The sequence below is a fragment of the Nannobrachium achirus genome (genome assembly GCF_963921795.1).
Source record: "Nannobrachium achirus genome assembly, chromosome: 24".
Classification (NCBI taxonomy): Eukaryota; Metazoa; Chordata; class Actinopteri; order Myctophiformes; family Myctophidae; genus Nannobrachium; species Nannobrachium achirus.
Window position 1 is genome coordinate 13,426,705 of NC_137831.1, and position 19,620 is coordinate 13,446,324.

The following is a 19,620-nucleotide window of genomic DNA, read 5'->3' on the forward strand; positions in this document are numbered from 1 at the left end:
CAGTACTTTCATACTTTTATTCAAGTACATTTTGAATTCCGGACTTTTTACTTGTAACAGAGTATTTCTACATTGCAGTATTGATACAATTTTTACTTTTTCCACCACTGGTAAAGTTACCACAACAAAAATTGCATTACAGTAACATGTTACATACCGTGCATAGTTAGTTAGTTACTTAGTAAAGCGTTAGTCCCAACACTGGCTGTGAGACCGATGTTGTCTGCCTGCTGCTGTGCATTTTCATATCATCCCCACAGTGCACTTCATAAACCCAGCATTTTGAGTCAGAGAGTAACCTTGATGGCTTGCATGACGGATCCCTGTTGAGCGAACAAACCCATTATCCAACATTGTATTTGTGAGAGAGTTTGGAATTGCATTCATCCAATAGCAGTTGTAGAGGTGCAGTATATTTGAGGGAACCTTATACGGAACATCAAAGGGGGACAATTTCACCCTCCAGTGAAACAAAACAAAAAGGGAATTAGTTATTTTGTTTGTTGTTGAGACATGTATTTAGTCTTTAGTTTGGGGTTTTAAGTGTTCAAAAGGCTTATTTGGTTACACAAGACGGCGAGTGGTCACTGCTGTTTCCAATTAATGTGCTTTTAAGTTATATTAGGCTGATATAAGTTTCATACAGTTTGTGTCTTCAAACCATCAGGCAAATCATCTTTAGCATGTAGCCCAGCAGCAGCGCCAACTTTTTCCCCCAGTGATCGTTTCTTTCATCTGCCCACATTTTGTTCAATATGCTCATGGCACAATTACGGAGACAAGGACTAATTTATACTCAAGTGGTGACAAGTGGTCAGTGAATCGTAAAATTGTATAATTACCTTTCAAAAATATGGCAGACCTCGTTTAACTGACGTTAATTAGTCAGACTGTTCAGAATGGGAGTTGGTGTGTGGCCAGCCTTCAACAGTCACACACATGTCCTACGGCAGGGTTTCCTCAAAGTGGGTGCCGCGGCACCATAGCCCATTAAGACCTGTCATTCTTTTATACTTTAGCTATTAAAAATAGCAGATATACAAGCTCACAGTGCGAGAGGCAGACTGTGACAGTACCCCTCTCTCAACCGACGGATTCCAGGCGTCTCACCAGGCTGGCCCGGAACACGGAGCAGGGTTGGTGGAGGGCGTCTGGAGGAGAGGGACCAGGGCTGAGCTGGTGATGGCAGGCGGACGGCCAGGATGCTAGGACGAGGCAGCAAAGGTGTCGTCAGATGGACAGCCTGGATGCTGGGATGAGGCAGCAGCAACAGCAGTGTCGTCTGGCGGACGGCCTGGAGGCTGAGACAGGGTAGAAGAGCTGTCATCTGGTGGACAACCCGGAGGCTGAGACGAGGCAGTGAAGCAGGAGACATCGGGAGACAAAACTCTGGAGGCGACGCTACAGGTGCTGGAGGCGATGCCAGGGATGCTGCAGGCGACACCAGGGATGCTGAAAGGTGACGCCAGGGATGCTGAAAGGTGACGCCAGGGATGCTGAAAGGTGACGCCAGGGATGCTGAAAGGTGACGCCAGGGATGCTGCAGGCTCTGGAGACAGGACCCCAGATGCTGCTGCAGACGAGACCCCAGGGGACACTGCATACCCTGGAGACGGGACCTCGGACGACGCTGCAGACAGGACTCCAGGGGACGGAGAACCATCCTCCGACGCACCTGTCAGCTGAAGGAAGCCAACGACCAGGGCTTCCATGACCTCGGGCCACCACTGGTGACCTGTTGAAGGTGCTGTGGGCGCAGGCAGGTCATCTAAGGAGATGGCTGGCAAGGGCTCTGGCAGCAGGTCAGCAGCAGATACAGCCGATGATGGTGCAGGCAGACTGGGCTCCAGCATGGGCTCTGGCTCCGAGGCGCTGGGCAGAACGGGCTCTGGCAGCAGAAGTTCGTAGATGCTGGGCAGCGGAGGCTCATACTGTAGATGCTGTGCAGCACATGTTCCTGGTGGCGAACAGCGACCACGCCTTCTCCTGGCAGGCCCACGGTTCTCCACACTAATGGCCAAGCGAGACCCCTCAAATGGACCCGGAGATGCAGGCTGGGTGCTAGCATGCTGGTTGCTAGTCAATTGAAGGCTAGCCTCGGAAACCCAGGCTTCATTTGGCGATCGGAAGAAAATGAAGCCTGGGCGATCGCGTTATGATCACTGTTGGAGGAAGTGTAGAATTTCCCTAACCAATCAGAGTGCAGAGAACGTCACACCGAATGTGTTGAGGTCATGACGCAGCAGCGTTCTCTGCGCTGAGCAGAGCAGCAGAGGGGGGAGGGGGGAGGAGAACACATGCTATTGGTCGGAGACTTGCGGTGAGACTCGCCACGCCCGCCCATCTGCCTACACAAACTGGTCCGCGTTAGCCTAGTGTGATTGAAGGCTAGCAAGCTGAATGCTATCTGGCTGGATATAGCACCTGGCCGGTTGGGCTTGGCGGGCTAAAAAACCCTGGGAGATATTTCCCCATTTTTTTGGCATTACAGAGACCTCCCCGAACCAGGCTGGTTCCCAGATTTGATTCTTGGACTTGAACTGGGTCAGGATACAGGAATCAGGATACAGGAATTTGAACATGGTTTTGAATATACGAAAGCAAGTCTACATACTGGGTTTCCTGCTGGTTAGCATCAGGGCTAGTGGGTTGCAGGCCCATCACTCCTAGCCTAATAGGGCGAGGAGCTGGCTGAAACACATGGTGTGAGCTGGTCTCAAATTCCTTAAGCCTCCCACAGACCACAGGAACATACCGGTAAATACTAACCCATGGACTCTCTTGGAACCACAGCTGCTGGATAGAAATCTCATTTAAATGCTCAGCACACAGGTTTGGGGGAGAGGCCAAGATACAATCAACATTCTCAAAATCCACCACTCTCTTTTTGAAAAGTTGTAACTCTGCTGGGTTTATATCTGTGGTCAGTTCATACTGTCATGGATGCAGAGCAGATTGAACCCGGAAGCAGAGACACAACAAACAAAGTTCCAAATGAGCCATTGAATCAATGGCTCATTTGGAAACACACTCTGAGAGGCGGAGTTCCACCGGAACCCCGAAATGTGTATTCATTCATTATACAACAGTGCAGCGCTGCGCTCTGCTCTTACGTTCAGTTCAAGCAAAGCCACTGAAGTGAACACATGCATGCACTGTCTGTCTGCCGGTGAGCGAATGAAAAGAAGCTGCTGAAACGCAAATGCAGTTTCACTGATGAAATGCGGAAAAAAGTACCTGTGTTTTCGTCTGGGTCGTGACAAATGAGAAGCAGAGTGTACTGTCTGCAAAGCAGGAACTTATGTTGGGGAGAGGCATTATTTACATATTCTTTTACATTAGCCATAAGAGACATTATTTTAAAGAATGGGCTCACTAAACATTGAAGAATAGGCTACCTCTCTTACTTTCTTTTTGTTTAATTAACATGTTTTGAGGCATTATTTATATTTTTACGTAATTGATGAGAGGTTATTTTGAAGAATGGGCTACCTCATTTTTAAGATACAGTAAGTGTAAGACGTAAGAGAGATGGCCGAAGTGGAAACAGTCTGTGGAGAGGCAGACTGTGGCGGCAGTGGCTAAGGGGTGGAGACACCGTCATTAGAAAGGTTCCCAGTTCGTTCCCGGGCTCCCCCCGAGTTAGTGTCGAAGAGTCCTTGATTGGTGCCTTGCATGGTTTCGGGAGTTGCTCTCCATTCCGACATGTCGCCACTCCGAAATTGACTTCTTATTATCGGAGTGGCGACACTTCCATAGGGGTTAAGTTTAGGGTAAGGGTTAGAGATAGGGTTAGTGTCGGAATGGAGACATGTCGTAGTGGCGGGGTGTAACCCATGGTTTTTCCTCCGCCATGGGTGTATGAATGTGTGTGTGAATGGTTGAATGTAATGCACAATCTCTGTAAAGCGCCTTGGATAAAGGCGCTATATTTACCATTTGCTGTGACAATTATAACATTGATTTAAATTATTGTTATTGTTTAAATTGTACTTTATTTTTGTTTATTGCTATAACTCTTTATATAGTGCCAGTTGTGGCCACCATTACTTCCTCACCAATTATTCTAACATGAATATGAATAATCGAGAAGCGTAGTTTTTTAAAGGGACTACACCATGAATTCTCCCTTTTCCTACTTTTATATATATTTTTTGGTGTCCCACCAGCACCTTCTATCCTCACAAAGTCCTATTTCTGATCGAGTCTTTCTCAGTTTATGGGTGGATCTATGAAATTAGGTTCAGAACGGGCTGTCAGATTTTCTCCCTCACCAGAGGGACCTACTTCTACTGCTGTGCTGTGTGCTGTGCTGAGTGGGGGTTGGGGAGGGGTGGGCAGACCTGAGCAGGAGGTGGGCAGGATCTGGGATGAGGGTGGGGCCAAAACTGGCTCAATAGCGCAGTCCTCCCAGGACAAGGTGGTACTGCATCTGAAAATGCTCTGAAAGCCAGGCAGAAATGACAGGGGCTCTGTATTCAGGAGTGGTTATTTAGCCTCAAACCTTTTGAAAAACGTTTTTTGGGACATAAACAATATGATGTTGATTATTTTTTAAATGCATGATGAGAACCTTTAAATGTTAAAAAATGTCATTAACAAATCGATTAACTACTGGGAAAACATAGTGAAAATAGCATATTAGATATGCTATTTTCACAACAATGCAACACATAGCGTGAGCTTGTAGATTGGCCATTTTCACTATTTTGGATTTTGTCTTTTTTACTTTTCACCTATAATGCCCATTATATATATTTTTATATTATTAAATTATAGATTATCAATTTATGTTTGTCTTATAATTTATTATTAAATCAATTGCAACCCTAGTCCAGTTTAGAGATGGCACAGTCTGCTGTTTATATCCCACACCTCAAAGGGACTACACTACACCGGTGCAGAGGAAGCAGCAAACGGTCACAGCTTGGCACTTTGACTCCTAGTGTGGATACACTGGTGCCTTTTCAGATGACACAATCCCCTGAAACCTTTTTCGCACTGTTGACAAGCGTAAGGTTTTTCTCCAGTGTGGATGCGCCGATGTGTCTTCAGGCTACCTAACCGACTGAAACTCTTGCCGCAATGTTTACAGACATATGGTTTTTCTCCAGTGTGGATACGCTGGTGTCTCTTTAGAGTACCAAACTCACTGAAACTCTTGTCACATTGTTGACAGTGGTAAGGTTTTTCTCCAGTGTGGATGCGCTGATGTCTCTTCAGGTCACCTAACTGGATGAAACTCTTACCGCACTGTTTACAGAGATAAGGTTTTTCTCCAGTGTGGATACGCTGGTGAATCCGCATAGAACCAGACTCACTGAAACTCTTGTCGCATTGTCGACAGTGGTAAGGTTTTTCTCCAGTGTGGATACGCTGGTGAATCTGTAGATGACCTAAACGACTGAAACTCTTGTCACATTGTTGACAGTGAAAAGGTTTGTCCGCTGTGTGGACACGACGATGTCTCTTTAGGTCTCCTAATAGACTGAAACTCTTGTCACATTGTTTACAGATGTGGGTTTTCTTTCCTCGGCAAGTCAGATCATGTGTCTTACATTCTTTTGGTTGAGTTAAGGTCTTGGTAGGATGCTCACAGCTGCGTTCTACTGGTTCTGTGTGTCCTTGTTTTTGGCTCGTTCCAGAGTTGGTCCTTTGCCGAAAGGCTGCTGATATCGGTCCACTCGTCAGCATTTGGCAGTGGAGGTCTTTGTAGCTCCTGTTCACGTGTTCATGGAGTAATACCTGAGGGGTGAAGGAGGGGCACGGATCACAAGAGCAGATGACCTGAGTCTGGGAAGACTGGGAGCTCACTGCTCCTTCCAGGAGTGGAGGTTCATCATCAAGGCTGCTGGTGTACATTCTATGCATGCAAATATATACCCCATGGGCTGGGAAACCGTTCATTTGCAGAGACAGCCAGAGGCATTTATAAAGTCAGATGAAGTGGGAGGTCAAAAGGCATTTTCACGCCTATATGGTTGACCAGAGCTCTTGGTTGATGTCATTCACAATCATGTCAATTTGTGCAGGTATAGTAGTGTTGCAGTTTGTACATGCGTGTCCTGAACTTGTCAGTTTATAGATTGCAGGTTGCTATCCATTGATAATTTTCACACATCAACACATTTATAAATGTGTTAATATGTGCGAATTATCGAGCCAGTAGGCGGTCCTTAGACCGGATATGAGCACAAACCGTTCTCCCGCAAATCCACCATAATATGGTCGGCATGTATTTGCGGGAGATTCATGATCGCTTGCGGGCCAAGGAGCGGATGCTAATTCCCTGGAGACTCAGAACTTCCGGGAGAGGAGGATGCTCATAGCTCTATCCTCATCAACTATGCTTAGCTATTTGTGTGATTAAACAACTGTGTACAATACATTCATGTCCACTTCATGTGACCATAAAACTTTACAGTGAATACAGATATTTAATATATTATCAGAAGACAGTGTTATAAAACCATTCATGATGAACATCGTTATTCACTGTGCGGTGGATTAAGTCTGAAGGCTGCTGGTGTGGAAAATGATTCATGATATTTCAGTGTGACTGCCTTTAATGGGGAAGGTTAGGGGTCAGACTGTAATAATATTGATTCAGTGTTAGGCTGCCTTAATAGCTTATTAAGCAAATGTTTTAAGCCTATGTGGCAATGCCTAACTAAGTGGCCTGGACCAGTAGGCCAGCGGGCACCCCTTAATACATACATCTAAATGGTAAATAGTCTTGCACCTTTACTTTTTTATTCGCTGGAAAGAGTACAAAAATAACATTAACATAGAGAGAGAGAGAGAGAGAAAGGAGAGAGAGAGAGAGAGAGAGAGAGAGAGAGAGAGAGAGAGAGAGAGAGAGAGAGAATTCACTCCTGTGAAAAAAAGAAATGGACGTGTCAAATGTCTTCTCAGAGCCTACAGTACACAACATCAATCATGTTGGGTGATGGTACAAACAGGCCTTAAATCCTCCGAGCTGTGCGGCGGTACGCCGCGTTATGTTCTCCTCAGTGCCCTGTCACAGTCAATTGGGCCATGCTTTGGGAAACATCTTCCTGCTTTAAATCCTACAGTACCTTGCACATTTCATAGTCTGCCAGTTGTACTGCTGTTCTCTCTCTCTCTCTCTCTCTCTCTCTCTCTCTCTCTCTCTCTCTCTCTCTCTCTCTCTGTGTGTGTGTGTGTGTGTGTGTGTGTGTGTGTGTGTGTGTGTGTGTGTGTGTGTGTGTGTGTGTGTGTGTGTGTGTGTGTGTGTGTGTGTGTGTGTGTGTGTGTGTGTGTGTGTGTGTGTGTGTGTGTGTGTGTGCACGCCTGCACGTGTGCGCGTGCGTGCTTTCTCTCCAAAGATGCTGCATCAACATGAATCCTTTTCTTGATTTCATTTGCCCCATTAGCGGAATGAGGCAGCACAGAGAGAGAGAGAGAGAGAGAGAGAGAGAGACAGAGAGAGCGAGCGCCACCAGCTCTGTATTAGGATTGTGTAATTGTCCGTGAGTGCTAAACACATCTTGTAAATGCTAATGTGACTTATTAATTTTATGGCCTTTAATTCTCCATAATACTTTTTGGGATTTAATTATGTGTCAAAAAGCTATAACGGAGGGGCATCGGGGCTTCTGCAATCTGGGGTGCAACAAAATTGTGGCCAAAATCAGAGAAAAGAATTAAGCCATAACTATGGCTAAATACTGATGTTTTATGAATCATCATTTCCGGAGCAGAGGTCAATACTCTAGTGCGGGGGTCTGGGAACCGTAGGGGGTCCAAGAGTTACTACAGGGGGTCCTCCAAATCTTTGTGTGATAGAGACTTTTGTCTCCTTTTTTATATTAACCACTTGAACCATAGCTAAAGTTATATTATGATAACTTTAGCCAAAACTAGCTGATCTACAAGCTCACAACGCCTCTCAGCTCACAACGCCTAGATCTGCTATTTTTGGCAAATAGCTTTGGTGTAGAGGGGGAAAAGAGCAGACTAAGTACAGAGTGAAAGGTCATGTTTATTAAGCATTGACTATTGTTCAGAATGTTCACGTGTGGTTAAATATTTGAAAGCACAAATGTACATGAATCCAAAATACTCTGATGATTGTGCTGTCAAACGATGAAACTATATGGAAACTATGAAAAGGTTGTGGGGGTCCCTGCTCCATCTCTCTCTCAACTAAAGGGTCCTTGGACTGAAAACGCTGAAGACCCCTTCCTTCTCTGTGTGTTCAAGCTGCCTCCAGGCTCTTCAGCAGGGCCTGACAAATACTGTTAAGAGCTGTGAAGGTGGCAGTGTCAGGGAATGACTGGATAAAGTCCTTGCCTTCCTCTATACTGGTACTGAGCGCGGGATCCAAGGGCACAGAACCTAGGAACGGGCATCCTGTCAACTTAGCCAGCTCCTCGCCGCCGCCCTTGGAGAATATATTGCTGCATTCAGAACAGTGGGGGCAGGCGAAGCCGCTCATGTTCTCCACGATCCCCAGGACGCGTACGTCGGTCTTCTTACAGAAGGTGATCTCTCTTCTCACGTCGCCCGTCGAAACCGCCTGGGGCGTCGTGACCAGAACGGCTCCGTCCACTCTGTGCCTCTTCAGGTTCTCCAGCACGGAGATGTGTTCGTCGGACGTCCCGGGGGGCGTGTCCACCAGCAGCACGTCCAGCTCTCCCCACGCCACGTCGGACACGAACTGACCGATGAGAGCGCTCTTCTTGGGTCCCCTCCACACCACCGCGTCGTCAGGGTCCTCCAGGAGGAAGCCGATGGACATGAGGGCCAGAGTCTGCTGGGCATCGGCGTAGATCGGTACCCACCCTGCGTCACACTGATGCACCTGAGGCCGACCAACGCTCAGCATGTGAGGGATGCTGGGCCCACACAGGTCAACATCCAGGATACCGACCTTCTTCCCTGCGTGTCGGAGCGCCAGCGCCAGTTCTGTGGTCAGGGTGCTCTTGCCCACCCCTCCTTTCCCTGACAGCACCAGCACCACGTGCCGAACCTCGGACATGTTGCTCTTGTCTTCAGCCATACAGTAATCCTTCATAGGTTAATGAGAATCAAACTGACTGACTTTGTGACATATCTTCACCGGGAAGGATGCAACTCCATATTTGGGCCAGACTGACGTCCATATTGATGACATCAGTATATACCTCCATATTTGGAAAAGACGAACACACTGAACAGAACAGACATAGATAGGCCTACACTGATCTAATCCTACAGCCTGAAGGGATAGTGGGCAGAGGTGGAAAAAGTACTCACATTTTGTACTTAAGTAAAAGTATCAATACTGCACTGTAGATGTACTCCTTTACAAGTAAATGTCCATAATTCAAAATGTACTTGAGTAAAAGTATGGAAGTGTTGGCATCAAAATGTACTTAAGTACCAAAAGTAAAAGTACTAAATGTTTGTACTTAGCAGATCTACAAGCTATGCGACGCGTTGTGAGCTTGTAGATCAGCTACTTTCAAATAGCCCAGGTATAAAACAGGGCTAAAGTGGGTTAATGTGTGATGTGTGTTTTATAATATTATAATTTACACCTGCAAAGTAACTAATAACAATAATACGTTTTCAAATAAATGTAGTGGAGTAAAAGTACAATATTTGGAATCCGAGATGTAGTGGAGTAGAAGTAAAAGTATTGTAAATTGGAAATACTCAAGTAAAGTACAAATACCTCACCTCAGTACAGTACTTAAGTAAATCTACTTAGTTACTTTACACCACTGATAGTGGGTCTGAGGTGATGATTACACAAGAGAAACATAATTGTCATTGATGAAAGAAAAGAGACAGAGAGAGAGCATGAGTTCTATAGGCCTGCTAGCAATAGATTTGTCGCTGATCAGTTTGTAAGATTAGCCGTGGGCAGAAAGACGGATGGATGCGTTTCCTGTGTAAAGAGAGAGACAACAAGACAGAGACAGAGACATGGCAAAGGGCCAGGGACGGTGGCGGCTGACCAATGACTGAGGAATGTCATTGGCAGATTCTTGTCCCCCATTCCCCGGTTCCACTTTGCCCGAATCCACTCTGTCTAAAAAGAAGAGTTATTTCATGAAGTATGGGAGCACATTTAGAACAAGGGTTGTGGAGCAAAGAGGAGGCAGGCGCGCGCGCACACACGCACACACACACACACACACACACACACACACACACACACACACACACACACACACACACACACACACTTGACAGGTGATGCTATTCTTGGCTGCTTGATTTGCATAATGGTGCCTGAGTCAAAACAACTGATGGTAAAGAGATGCCTTTGAACACAAAGAGGAGGTGAGAGAGAGAGAACACAATGCTGAGGAGCTTACTGTAACAGTGTTTGTGCGTGCGTGCGTGCGTGCGTGCGTGCGTGCGTGCGTGCGTGCATATAGTAAACTATCAAACTTGATGCACCTTTTTAAGAGACATTAAACACATTTATGACAGGAAAACATAATGTCACAACATCATTTAAATCAAAGTAACGTAGCAAAATGTAACACAATGCCATGCAACACAGCCTAATGTAACATAGCATAATAAATTCACACATATATATATAGTCCTTACCCGTAGGCCACCCTTAACTGTGTGCAGGCACATGCACACATACTGTAGACATGAAAGGGGGCTACACAACGTGTTGTGAGCCTGGAGGTCTGTTATTTTCAATATTTTCACCAAAAGGCCCTTTCAAATAGTCCCCCCCCCCCCCCCCCCCGTCTTCCACGTCTGATCATCTTCCTCCCCCCTAAAAAAATTAGACGAAACATCAAATCTATGCACACTGTTCTATTTTGACAGGATCGCCGCTACATCTCCTACTAAACTGCAACATAGTACGTAATTTCGTCTCTCTTCCTGTGTTAAACCAACAGGAAAACCATTAGTTTAAATCTGAACCTTTTCCGCAGGACCGAACCAATGCAAAACCGACATGCTTGATTTGCACAAATTCATGGATTTCTGTGTTACAGCCTAGACCAGGGGCTTCTGAGCTGTCTGCCACTTTTTCAAGCTGATTTCTGTCCCGGGTGGTTGTGTTATGGTACCAGACATGGGGTAAAGGCCAATTAGTTATGCTTCTCTATGTAACTTTCCTCTTCTATCCCGGATTTTTTCTTTTTTAATGTTTTTTTATCCCACGATTTTTGCAACCCATTTTTCTCACCCGGTGACTACCTAACCTGTAGTCCTGGTTTCCGCTCTCCCCCTGCCGCGCCAGGGGACATTGGGGAGCACCCGGCTGGCTAGGGGGAGGTAGTAACGAGGACTACTGCATGTTTTTGTGTGAGGGCCTATGCCCAAGGAGCATGGGGAGAACATGCAAACTCACCACAGAAAGGCCCTATCGCCAACCCCACCTAGGGTGTGGGTGCTGATGACGCGGGTGGAGGAACACGCCCCCAGCACCCACAGCTTCCCCCGGCGGGAATCGAACCCAGGACCGGATTTCTGTGTCCTGTGCGAGACCACTGAGCTAATAGAGCCAGGCTGCTTGCTCAGGGGATTGTGTCACGTCTCTCCTAGACACAGGATCTAAAGAAGAGCAGGGAGACAAAATACAACCACCCCAATTATATAAATGATATAATATGAACATAATCTACCATACAGATTTGACATTTTATTCATTATCACAGCTTTAAATGTCGCTGTAGTGCCACCTACTGCCCTAATAAACAGATTTCCATTACACCCTCTGGCTCTGAAAGGTAAATATTCTTTATGGAGGTTCAAAGTTGACCTAAATTCCTCAGTATTTAATTATTCATACTTTTTTGTGTGCCCTCTAGGAAATCTAACAGGGCATACAAAAATGACAAGACTTAAAAAGACCTTACCGGCATCAACACAGTTTGTTTCACACCATTGGCCTTAAACATACTGTACGTTTACCTTTTACCCTTTTATTGCATTGTTTTATATTCCATATCTAGTAAAAAGTTATGAAACGTATAAAGTTACAAAACATAACGTTGTCTTTGTAATCAGTCACCTATGACGTACCGTATCTAACCCGAATGTCTTTTGGGTCAAAATGTGGGCTTTCAGGTTCCAGTCCATTGGCATTTCATGCTGATCAAGGACAATATAAATTGGGATCGTATGGCCCAACGAGTAATAAATATCCCTTGTCAGAGTACCCGTTGCACCCATCCCTTTTGTGCCCATATATGGAGATCACTGTATCTGTCTGGCCCTGCCCCTTTTATGACCATATATGGAGATCCCTGATGTCATCAGTTTATGCCCATATATGGTTATGCCCATATACAGTATCAGTCATGTGTGCATGACCATGCATGGGCTCAGGACAACTGGATCTCCATTTATGTCTATATATGGGCATATCGGTCAGATTGGCAGTTCAGCACAACGCCTATCTGACCAGTTAACTCAACGCCAGGCATGGCACTCCCTCTGGGAGGGAGTGTCATGGTAACCGTGATGTCATCAACATACTCTGTCCAATCACTGTGCAGCTGTGACACACCGATTTGGGAGTTTGTGTATATAAATGAAAGAGGTTGTCTTCTACTCAATAGAGTAGACTACTCTTGTAGTTAGGTAGAAGGTTATAGGATTACATAGGGTAATAGGATTGATTCAGCCTCTGTAAAAGGAGCATCTTGTATTCATTCAATTAAGAAGATTGTTTGTAAATTGTTATTCTGTGCAAACAAGTCAGTCTCCTAGGGCAGCATAGTTTTGGCACCCATCAATCTATTAACTTGGACAAGGAGTTGCCATGCCTGAAATCAAAGTAACGCCATTGGGTGCTGGTCAGCATGTTGGTCGGAGCTGCATCCTTGTGTCGATTGGAGGCAAGACCATCATGCTGGACTGTGGAATGGACATTGCATACAAAGATGATAGACGTTTTCCTGATTTCACCCACATAACCCAGAACGGACGTCTGAATGTGGACTGCGTGATCATCAGCCATTTCCACGTGGACCATTGCGGTGCTCTGCCTTACATGACTGAGATGATAGGCTACGATGGACCCATCTACATGACCCACCCTACCAAGGCCATTGTTGCCATTACGCTGGAAGACGTACGGAAGGTCAACGTCGACAGAAAGGGAGATAGAAACTTTTTCACTGCACAAATGATCAAGGATTGCATGAAAAAAGTGATTCCGTTGAACCTGCATCAAACTGTGCAGGTGGATGATGAGCTGGAGATCAAGGCTTACTATGCAGGCCATGTTCTGGGAGCAGTCATGGTACTTGTCAAAGTCGGATCGGAATCTGTGGTCTACACTGGAGATTACAACATGACTCCCGACAGGCATTTAGGGGCTGCGTGGATCGATAAGTGTCGTCCAGACCTCCTCATTTCAGAGTCCACGTATGCCACCACCATCCGTGATTCCAAAATATGTCGGGAGAGAGACTTCCTGAAGAAAGTGCATGAGGCAATAGAACGAGGAGGTAAGGTTCTGATTCCGGTTTTTGCCTTGGGGAATGCACAGGAACTGTGCATCCTATTGGAAACATTTTGGGAGAGAATGAATCTCAAGGCCCCCATCTACTTCTGCACTGGGATGACAGAGAAGGCCAATCACTACTACAAGTACTTCATAACATGGACAAACCAGAAGATTCGTAAGAACTTTGTACATAGAAACATGTTTGACTTCAAACATATCAAGGCCTTTGAGCACTCTTTTGCAGATAATCCTGGACCTATGGTGGTGTTATCCACACCACAGATGCTGTACGCTGGTCATTCCTTGCACATTTTCAAGAAGTGGGCCGGCAATGACAAAAACATGGTAATCTTGCCGGGGTACTGCGCTCCAGGGACGATCGGAAACAAGCTCATGAACGGGCAGCGGAAACTTAAGATTGAAGACAAAACGTTGGACGTGAAGCTGCAGGTGGAGTGCATGTCCTTCAGTGCCCACACGGACGCCAAGGGCATCATGCAGCTCATCCAAATGGCGGCGCCTCGGAACGTGATGCTGGTTCACGGGGAAGCTGTGAAGATGGAGTTCCTCAAGGGCAAGATCGAACAGGAGTTCGGTATAAACTGCTACATGCCAGCGGATGGAGAAACCGTGACTGTGACCACCAGCCCTAGCGTACCAGTGGACATCTCGCTCAAGCTGCTCAAGAGAGGAATGGGGGCCCTCGGGGAGGGCCTTCCGGACCCAAAGAAACCTCGGACCATCCACGGAATGCTGATCATGAAAGAAAACAGTCGGAAGCTGGTTACGCCGGTGGAGGCCTTGGAGGAATTGGGCCTTAAAGAACATCAGTTGCGCTTCACCCGCCGCGTGCAGCTCCAGGACCCTGACCCCGACGTGCTCCACAAGATTCACACACACCTGAAGAGTGTGTTTAAAGATTACACTATCCAGTACACCCATGACAACACGGTCGTGGTGAGGTCTCTAGTCATCAAAGTGTGTTCTTCAGCTGAAGACGCCGACACAAAGGTCCTCCAGCTCTCCTGGAGTTATCAGGATGAAGACATCGGGAGCTATCTTTCCACTCTCCTGGATGAATGGCTTCCTTCTGGACAACAGTCCAAAAAAGTCAAAAACTAACATGTCATGGCTTTTGGGGTCATAGTTGTTTGGGGTTATTGACAGAGTACTTTCTCTGGACAAATATTCCCATAAATGGGTATGCCTTATGTGACAGCTTATGATTATGCAGACCTCACCCCCTAGCACATTTCACTTCAGACTCCACCTCACCTCACACCCTAGCACTCTCCTCAGACTTCACCTCACCCCACTCCACTCTCCTTGTAATAACCCCATCTTGTCACCTCCTCACCTTGATAGATGCTAGTTTAATATGCACCTTGGTAACTATGTTTTTGGCATTTTAAGAACTAGAAGCTCTAGCGTCTAGTCAGGGACTGGCCAACTCGGGAACGATGTAATTAGGGAATAATGCCCCGCCCTATAATGTCAAAACGGGTACTATGACAACAGGTATAATGGACCTGTTGTCATAGGACCCGTTTTGACCATCTGTCCATTTATGCCCATATATGGAGATATCTGTATCTGTCTGTCTGCGTCCATTTTATGCCCGTATATGGAGATCTCTATCTGTCTGTTGGGCGGCCGAGTGTCTAGTCGGTGACCGGCCTACTCGGGAACAATGTAAATAGGGAATGAATGCCCCACCCTTTAATGCAGTGTTTCTCAAACTCTCAAATGTCAATGTCTCTCCTTTAACTCTGGCAGTGTCCAAATGGAATCCACTTTGAGAACCACTGCTTTAATGCAAACCCCATTATACCTGTTGTCATAGGACCCGTTTTGACCATCTGTTTGCATGTGTCCATTTATGCCCATATATGGAGATATCTGTCTGTCTGCGTCCATTTTATGCCCATATATGGATATCTCTGTGGCCGAGTGTCTGGTCGGGGACCGGCCTAATCGGGAACAATGAAAATAGGGAATGAATGCCCCACCCTTTATATAATGCAAACCCCATTATACCTGTTGTCATAGGACCCGTATTGACCATCTTTTTGCCTGTGTCCCTTTTTATGCCCGTATATGGAGATCTCTGTATCTGTCTGTGTCCCTTTATGCCCATTATGGAGATCTCTGTATATGTCTGTTCCTTGGACTGTGTTGCAGACACAGTGCCGGTTCTGGAAAACACTGACGTCAGACATCAGCTCCACATACAGAGATTCCGAACCTTTCGTGCCGTTTACGGAAAACCATGAACCATGTATCTGGTCGGGTCGAGGCCGGGCACGCGCGTGCCGAATCTGAAGCCGGTGGGACGAACGATTCTCGAGATATACGCGGATTACATACATAGATACACGTTTGCATGTTATTTAGAAAGCATGTGGTTACGACAGATGTTTGATTCGTTGTTTACCTGGTGTCCTAGTTTCTTTGCTGCACTACATTGTTGTCTCAGACTATTTATTTACCTTGTTTGTTGACTAGTGCTCTGTTTATTCCGATTTCACACTTGTACGTTTCTCTGGTGTCTGGGTAAAAGCATCTGTTAAATGCCTAAATTGTAAATTGTAAGGCATGGCCAGTCAAGTACAGTGGCAAATAACATAATCTATCATCTATCATTCATACTGCATTTTTATATGTAGTATAGTTGTAGCCTATAGCCTATAATTATGTACTGTGCATGCAGCATGCACAAGACATCCGACTACACACTGTGCACCATCACACAAAGTCATGTTCACTTGTGTGGATTAAGCCATAATCTTCACGTATTAAGCCAATTATGAACAATTACCAGCAGAACAGGACATTTACATGGTTAGGGGCCCAGAAGGTGCGTGGGCTGGGCGAGCGCATAAACATTAAAGACATGCATTTGACGATGAGCTGTGGCAAGTCGACCGTGGTCAAGGACAGAACAAAAAGTGCCTTCACTGAACCAACTCACTTGTAACTCCAGGCCCAAACAAACACTGGGAAATGGGCATGTGCAATGGGCATGTACTCATAAATACGTAGATTTACATATGGATGCACTCATGCACACACACACCCGCACGCACACAGAAACAGCGCGAGGCACAATGCTGCAAATCGTCACTGTCACTGCAAATCGTCACCTTGTATCTCCAAGTTTCAAATGTGTATGTTTTTTCGTAAACTAAAGCCCTGCTTCATCATACAAGACTGTGGCACGAACCTAGTGAAAATAGCAGATCTACAAGCAGTTGTCAAGCACACAAACGCTTTTTTCACTGTTTTAAATCATTTTTAAAACGATGAATACAAGGTTTCCACCCGACAACGACAAAGTGCTCATGGATGACGTGCTGCAGGAAGCACCAAGGCAATTCACTGATCGTCTTGTGGTTAATGTGCCAGCAACATGTGCCCACTGACAGACACACAAGCACACACAACTCTAAGAGGGAGGGTGACACATTAGGAAAGCCCTGCGGTGTTGTTCGTAGCCCGTACGAATGGGGGAGGGGGGGGGGGTATGTAAATGTGTCCTATATGTAAATCCATTCGAATATATCAGAGGAACGCTAGAAGTCTAGAATGAGGGCACTCATCTTGTTAAATAGTTATGAGGAAGATTAAGGATTAGGCTTGGCTACCACAGTAGCCATTTCATAATGTGCGGTTTATTATACTTTAAGGTCCCTTAAGGTCCTGTGGCTTTGATTAAGTCGGGTTATAAAAACGCTTACAGATCAACACCTCACAGAATTTAAAATACAAATAAAATAAAAATAATATCTTGTTTGCATGCAGATCGAGCATTCACTAAACAAACAATATGCGCTTACTGTGTTCTTAATTTTGCATCCTGGCCACGGGTATCAAGGGTAAAATGCCTGCTGGTGTGAATTATGGAAAAAATGAAAATTAAATGGCATTTGTGGTACTTACTACAAAATGAAATGTGACTTAGTGTTGGACTTGGCTATCCATATAGCTATAAATTGCACAGGGCTGCCACACACTTACTAGGTGCTGCATGTCTTATTCTGTTGTAGAACTCTTTAAGAAGAAGTCTTCTATGGAGCAGTAAATTGTACCTAACACTATACTGGTATAATATGTCCAGAAACTGCCTCAGTGCACACACAAAAGGGATCATTTTCCTCAACGTCAGTCAGTGCTCCAGCTACTGTAGCAATGAATTCTGGGATGGGTGCAGCATTTGTCACATTTTGATGTGACCTTTTGTTCTGACAGAGCATCTGTCCATGTTTTAAAGTTTCATACTGATCAAGAAGCACGGTACAGTAGGAGTGTTGGGAATGAACTTAACTAAAGTTAAGAGAGTGCCCCCGAAATCAGAGCTCACATTTGTTTGAAAATATTTGTTTTCATAACCTTATGATTCTAATTACAGTAAATGTTGGTGTAGCACATCGACATTATCTATTTGCTGGGGTGAAGTATTAACTGAAAAGAAAGTGTGAAAATCACTATCTATACCAGTCCTGATCTCTCATAACTTCAATTTCCAGATCTGCAAGTTCAGCATCTGGTCCTCAAAGCTGTTTGGTGGTGGCAAACTGTCATGGCTAGGAAGTGCGTTGAGTGCCGGGAAATGAGTGAAATAGTGACAGACGGACAACTTTGGCCCATCTGCAGTACACAATAATTATATGTCAGCACCAACAGCTAATTAGTAATGGGAGAAGGAGTGTGGATAATACCAGATGTTGTGTGAACGGATCAATCTGGCATTGAGTTATGGCAAATTAATGTCAATGTGTTGTTTTTTTGTTGATGGAGGCGTGTGTGCGCGTGCGTTAGTGTGTGTTGCTCTCAGAATAACAGCGGCAGGTTGGCCCATATCTGCTCATGTGTACTTGACCGAACAAATATTTGAGAGTAAAAGGGAGTGTTTATGGGCAGTATTGGGGGCCATACCAGGCTAAATAATTGATATCTCTGCACATATTTTTCTCTAAATGGGTTTGCAGAAATAAGCAAGATAAATGAGGTGTTTGTTTCCTTATTTCTTTTTTTTTTTTCTGGTGTCACATGGCGATGCACTATTATCATAGTTGAAGCAGTTTTGGATGTTTCTCCCATTAATCATTATAGCGTCACTTGTTCTCACACGTTATACTCCACATACTATGAGCACGGAATGGAGGCATGTTCATGCAAGCACACACACACACACACACACGCTATGAGCCTCCATGCACAGCTCTCCAGCACCTCCGGGCCGCTGCAGAGCATGGACGCGGCATCGCTCCCGGCTCACTCCTCCATGTATATACCCGGGAATCCGGCCCGATTTTACAGCCACGATGTGCATCCATCCATAGTCCACGCAAACGTCTCCCATGCCTTCGGCACCCGGCTAGCGTCTCAAACTAAAATCACCAGGGCATCCAGCCCCAGGCCCACACTCTTAGGAAAGGCTAGACAGGCGAGCAGCTAGAGCAAGGCCGCAGTTTCCTTTGTCTCAAGGCACAGTAGGCCTATCGAATTTTGCAGCCAGCCAGCAGATCAGAAAAACAACACAGAAAAAAAGGACTAAACTACTATATATACAAAGAATACAAAACCCCCCCAAAACATGCCAAGCCTGGCAAATGTAATGATTCACAACTAATGATAATTAAGAACATGTTGCACCACAGGCACTTTGCAGATGTGAACGACTTGCACGATGGTCCCCGCAGAGCGATTTATTTCCCTACCTTATATCTGAGGCAGATTAGAGTGGTGGAGATTGAGAAGCTAATCGTGAGCTGTGGAGGTGTGAGATGAAGTAAGTTACCTGCAGTACAATAATAGTAGACATTCATCAAGCCCAATAGGAGAATGTATTTGAGACTGTTGAGACAAAATAGACTAAAGGCCAATCAAGTACAGTAAAGCCCTTTGCACACAGGACAGTTGCGTTTCTTCCGTTTGCTGTATGAATAAAACGCATTGGATTTGGTGTGCAATGCTGTGCAGAATCGGCGCTGCGGATCCCAAAAGGAGTCATAAAAGGAGTGATGAGTTTTTCACCGCATGCGATAAGACGCACGAATCGAACTGGTTTCGATCGAGAAAAAAACGCACGGCGGCAGCCACTCGTCGCACGGCTAATTCGGAGCCGGTGTGCACGAGGTCATAGAGAATCATTGTTTTCTTTTCAAAAAATGATA

General features: G+C 45.5%; 2 protein-coding genes across 2 annotated transcripts; one reads left to right on the forward strand and one right to left on the reverse strand.

Annotated features, from left to right (window-relative positions):
- Window positions 1-8,221: 8,221 nt before the first annotated feature.
- On the reverse strand, window positions 8,222-9,004 carry LOC308279967 (cytosolic Fe-S cluster assembly factor nubp2-like; the record flags this gene model as incomplete). Its single annotated transcript, XM_080720193.1, has 1 exon — window positions 8,222-9,004. One exon carries the CDS (start codon window positions 9,002-9,004, stop codon window positions 8,222-8,224), a length of 783 nt encoding a protein of 260 aa, XP_080576319.1.
- A 3,750-nt stretch (window positions 9,005-12,754) lies between these two features.
- On the forward strand, window positions 12,755-14,566 carry LOC308309332 (integrator complex subunit 11-like; the record flags this gene model as incomplete). The annotated part of the gene is made up of 1 exon (XM_080754883.1): window positions 12,755-14,566. One exon carries the CDS (start codon window positions 12,755-12,757, stop codon window positions 14,564-14,566), a length of 1,812 nt encoding a protein of 603 aa, XP_080611009.1.
- Window positions 14,567-19,620: the final 5,054 nt, after the last annotated feature.